Here is a 5,576-nt window from a genome sequence, read left to right as displayed (position 1 = left end):
GGCCACAATGGGAGACACAGGGGATCCCATGGCACATCCAAAGACCTGGTGGTAAAACGTGTCCCTGAATTTGAAGTAGGTTGTGTTGAGGCATATTTCACAGTTCACAAATGTGTTCCGGCAAAGGTTTAGTTCCTTCAGCTAGCGTTTTGTCATCTAAAAGGTTTCTTCTAACAGTCTCTACAGCCCTGGCTGTGGGCACCGAGGTGAAAAGAGGCCTAGCCGAGGACAAGGTCAAGGATCAAGGACTGATGTTGAAGCCGAGGCCTAGCCGAGAACATGTACAAAGCAATGCTATCATACCACTTGGCAGGTCTTCATGATTTGCAACACCCCTCCACCATAACCCCTAGCACACGTCACTCCATAACGCTTGAATGAAGTGTTTTTATTCAAAGAGTAGAACAGTCAGGGTACGTGTTATTTATACTGAGGAAAAAAACAAACAAACATATGATATACATTTATGAATTAATGTTTTAGTCCAGTAGTTTCTTAATATGAAGTAAATCAACACTCAACAGGCATGACATGGCACGGAAGACAAGTTGAGAAATGACTTTGCATAGAAGTCAATCACTGACTGCAGAAAAAGCGGTAATCTCTAAACATTCTCCGAGTACTACTATTATTACCACTACCACTAATACTACAACTGTGGCATGTAACTACAGCCACAGGGTAATGTTACGACCGCGTGACGTTACGGCCGTAAAGTGTTGAGTTGCCGGAAAGCGTGGATATAAAAGTGTTGTGACTGACAATAAACGGGCAATAAATGAGCACAGAGTCAGTTTCCCGGCCTTTTATTGTACACATTACACAACAACTACTAATACAACTGCTACTAATATCACTACTACTAATACTACTACTACGACAGCACCAACACATTTTCATTACATTTCAAAAACATTAAAACTTCCAGCATTTCTGCTGACAACTGCGCCCTGTGTGGCCGCATGATAATGCCCCCCCTGCTGAAAACTCTCTCAACAGGGGCACTGCTCGCAGGTACCGGTAGGATATGCTGCGCCAGCAACAACAAAGCAGGATACTTCACACTGGCCATCCCGCCAGGTCTCCAAAATGCCACCGGCTCCTCGCCCGCCACCTCGTTCTCCAGATAGGAAGCTAACTGGGCACGCGGAGTCTCTTTGCCACCACTTTTTTCTCGCTTTCTCTTCTGCTTGTATTTGGCCGCGAACTTAGACATCTTTGCCGGTACTCCGTCCTCGCTAGTGCTGCCTCCATGCTGCCCCTCCTGTACCGGTGGCTGGTCTTTCCCAAGCCGTTCAGCTTCATACACAACCAGCGCTACACAACAAAAGACAGAAGTTATAAAAATTGCTCTGATTTCTTTAGAAATTTCTTCTGATTTCTTCTTTAGAAAATAAAAATAAGAGGCAATGGATACAACAATCAGAACATTTTACTTCCATCATGTCCACCAAAGAATATAAAGGAATACCATGGTTCTTCATCCTAATTAGGTGAAGCAGCTTGGATACACATTGTTTTTGAAAAATTATTAATAATTAAATGATTACTTGTAAAGAATGAAGTATTACTATCATTTAAAGATCCTGGTAATAGTTAGTGATATGTGCAAAATCAAGAGTAAAGTAATTAGTAATAGCATCGATTTTAAGCACACACAAATACAAACAGAAGAATTTTCAATATAATTAATTTTCTTGCAACCATGGACATTTAGTCTTGCTGAATATGCAATTGCAGCCTCAAGCCTAATTTAACAAAATAATTGAAGGGTAATTCCATGAGAATTTTTTAGAGTATGTGACGTGAGTAACATTAAGTACTCATCCTAAAATTGTTAAAGATTATCATTAGTTTTGCATCAAACAAATAAAAGCAGCACAGTAAATACATTTTTGAACCAAATTCTTCTAAAAGAATATTTCAGCAGATAATCTTATGTTATTCATGTTACATACTCTGAGCGATTCTCATGGAATTGCTCTGAACATCTTGAATTGTACCTTTCAGGGTTTCTTTTACACTTCTCCTCTTTTCCTCCGTTTCATCGAGAGACCACGTTGGCATACTGACATCATCCACCCACTCCAGCATGTACTGTGGGTCGATGACAGGGGCCATGAAGAAAAGCTTCTCGAAGAAGGGCTCATCCTCAGCAGGCCCGCTCCCCTCAACCATCTGACATCGGATAAATATCCCCCTGAATCGCCGTTTCAAGGAAGACTGAAGACACCTTACAATCGGCCGGCAAAACTTGGCTTCATCTGCCCACTTGCAAAGATGACTGTTCAGGTCTAGGATGGCTGGCACCACCATTGTAATGGTTGCTGTCTGATCACCTGTCAATTAAACAAATTTATAGAAATGCGAAATTAAGAACAAGCACAACTTTAGCAAAATATTCAATTTCTTCTTAAACCTAAAGAAAAAAAAGGGGAATAATTTGCTTGGATACTGTAATATACAGGGCTCCACACAAGCACTGATCCGATAGTCCTGGACGAGTATAATTAGCTGCAGGCCCCAAGAATTTTCAAATGTGGCTAATAAAATTGGTTACTGGCCCGACAAGTGATTAATGACTTGTTTTGACCAGCAAGGAAAAAATGCTTAGTGTGTAGCCCTTAAGTATACAACAATATTCACTATGATACTTAAGATTAAGTTAATATAGCTTTGTAATAATGAGTAGAATACCCTAATGCAAAAGATAAATGGGAGTTGCTACACTAAAAATATAATTTATTTCCAAATTTAAAGGTGATCAAAGCGTCATTAAATATTAGATTTATTACTTCATATAGCATACCTAGGGGCTCAACAATAGCAGTAGCCATCTCACTGTGACATGGGAGTCCGGGACCACTGGAGTTTAGCTTTGAAGAACCGGATTAAAAAATATATTTTGGCAGCCATTATTGGGCCATCAAAAATTTGTCCAAGAATGTACTAGTACATGAACTATATTTATTATGTTTTGGGCCACCTCATTCCATGCTTGGGCCAACAAAAAAGAATGAATGATTCTGATGGTCCAAATGTGCAATCACCAAAAATTTGTCTAGGTGGAGCCTGAACATACCTTGTGTGAGTGTTGTTGCATCAGCAAAAGGCTCCAGAATTGTCGTCAATTCAGCAAGTTGAGCCCACTCTTGGCGTGTGAAAATGAGGTTGTTGAACTCCACCGGCTCGCAGATTTCAGCAATCGCTCGATAATCAACTCTTGGTAGATTCTGTAGAGCTTTGAGTTGAACAAAGACAGAGCTCCAGTGTGTAGAGTTCGCAGCTGGTATTGTTCGGTCCACACCAAAACGCTCCTCAAACCTTAAAATTTTAAAGATTAAGAAAAATAATGTATTATTGTGTACATACTGTATTTAATATGACAATATGTTCTAGACACTTGCACCATTGAGTTTCAGGTACAATGTACACTTCACTTTTCATTCAAATTTTCTACAACTCCGACTCTGCTCCCCAGGGCCTCTCCCAATTACATGTAGCTTTAGCCTCAATGAAAACAAATATCCCCCCCAAAAATAACCTATTAGGTTTTACTGTAACAAAATTGCAGCAAATTGTAGAAGCTTTACAGTAACATCACCATTAGTTTAGAATAACCTATTAGGTTTTACTGTAACAAAATTGCAGCAAATTGTAGAAGCTTTACAGTAACATCACCATTAGTTTAGAATCATTTAACCCTAATTTACCGGGGGGGGGGTGCCATAATCCCCCACACCCCAAGGAATATCATCTCTCAAAATAGCCTGGGTAAATTAGGGTTACTGGGCTGTATAATTACAGTAGTATTAATACCTTTCTTTGAGTACTGCACTCCTGTGCAGTACTGTTGTCAGCTTTGACACCTTCGCAATGGCCTGCCCAACTGCCCGCAGTTCTTTGAGACCGTCTCCGATGACTAATTGGAGTGTATGGGCAAAGCATGGGATCCTGTGTTTAGAGGCCAAGATCAATGCCTGTCTCACAGCCCCCGCATCCTCTTCATCCTGGTCCTCCCAGAGGTCGCCATCTTCTACACCAGCCCCTTCCTCCTCTTCGGCTCCAGACAGGTCTATCCCCGGAAATTCTAAGGAGAATGCGCGTTTCATGTTGGACGCATTGTCTGTCACAATGAACTCCGCCTAAACCAGTGGAAAGAAAGACATAAAAAAAAAAATCATAAGCCTCACAGTTATCCAACATTTTTTGGCAGGTGACAACTGAAAATGTGGAAGGACACATGGCTCTGACAATGATTTGTATAACTTGGTCACTAGTCACTTCTTCAGTCAAGCTGTCAAGGCACTATAACTTGGTCACTAGTCACTTCTGCAGTGAAGCTGTCAAGGCACATAGGATAGCATAAATGATATTCATTTTCAGTGCAGATAGATTCTGAACGTTGCAAATCCCTAGAGTTAGACAATTGAGCCTTGGTAAATCAGGTGAAATTAATAAGTATGTTGTTTGCTTCCAGGTTGTTGAGATAGTGTAAAAATAAAATTAGCAAATACTTTGAACTGAACCTGTGAGCTGTCATTACCAAGGTATATGTAAACATCAATTTCAATAAATTTCCTTTAACATTATAGAACACACATTTCAGTTAATGAATGAGATCTCTCCCCAAGCCCCTATCAAATAACAGCAAAAGCTCATTGTAACAATGTCCTTTGTGCTTTGGAATGAAAATTTTGCAGCCTGATCCTCCTTTCCCTCAGGTAGAAAAACAATGAAAAACAAAGATGGGACAGCCAAATTAAGTTATCAAGAACCATGCCATTTGGTATTTTAAAATGATTCAATACATTTATAAAATATTAATAAAAATAAGAATACCTCAATCAAGCAAAAAATAAATATTCTGTCCTTCCAGAGCAAAATGGACTTAATGATCAACATTTCATTGTATTTGATATTATTGGGGATTCTGAAAAAATGGTGATCAAAACAAACTTGTATCAAAGTACATGCATCAATAACACAGTCACTGTTTTTTTTTTTTTTTTGGAACGGGGCCTTGATTGGGAGGGGCAGTTATGTAACAGGCTTACCTTGTTGCCAATACCAAAGTCTTCAAGGACATTGTCAAAAGACCTTGCAATGGCCTCTCCTGTGTGCCTTCCCTTGAACTTCTGACATGTCAGCAGGATGGATAAGAGCTGGTATGTTTGAGTCTTCGGATGAGGAGCCAGCAAATGGGCAGTCACTCCAAGGAAACTCCTCATCGTTCGGTCTGTCCAGATATCGGTCGTCAGGGAGACAGTCTCCTGCCCTCCCATTAAATGTCTCACTGTCTCTTTTCTTCGGCCCATCATTTCTGTCAGTATCTTTGCCAGGGATCTCCTTCCCATGCGGTTGTACCTACAGGAGGTAACACTTGCAGGCGAAAAAAATGTGTCATTTTATATGTGTTCAGTTATTTCCGTTTTCACGGCCCTCTGAATAGGGTTTGTCAGTCGGCATGGAAGGATTACTCGCTCTGTCCGTTTTTGATCATTTATTGAAGCAGATGGTAGTTGCAGAAACAGTAGAATGATATCAGAAGCAGTAGCAGACAGCATAAGCAGATG

At 40.3% G+C, this 5,576-nt stretch overlaps 1 protein-coding gene across 1 annotated transcript; it reads right to left on the bottom strand.

The window, feature by feature from the left end:
* Nucleotides 1-1,888: 1,888 nt before the first annotated feature.
* Nucleotides 1,889-5,300, bottom strand: LOC109519280 (uncharacterized). The gene is made up of 4 exons (XM_019875704.1): nt 5,058-5,300; nt 3,820-4,145; nt 3,087-3,324; nt 1,889-2,341 (listed from the first exon to the last, which is right to left on the bottom strand). The coding sequence occupies exons 1-4, from the start codon at nt 5,283-5,285 to the stop codon at nt 2,336-2,338; spliced, it is 798 nt and encodes a 265-aa protein (XP_019731263.1). The 5' UTR covers nt 5,286-5,300; the 3' UTR covers nt 1,889-2,335.
* Between the last annotated feature and the right edge of the window lie 276 nt (nt 5,301-5,576).

The sequence above is a fragment of the Hippocampus comes genome, unplaced genomic scaffold (genome assembly GCF_001891065.2).
Source record: "Hippocampus comes isolate QL1 unplaced genomic scaffold, H_comes_QL1_v1.1 scaffold234, whole genome shotgun sequence".
In the NCBI taxonomy this organism is placed as follows: domain Eukaryota; kingdom Metazoa; phylum Chordata; class Actinopteri; order Syngnathiformes; family Syngnathidae; genus Hippocampus; species Hippocampus comes.
This window is presented reverse-complemented; position numbering and strand designations above follow the sequence as displayed.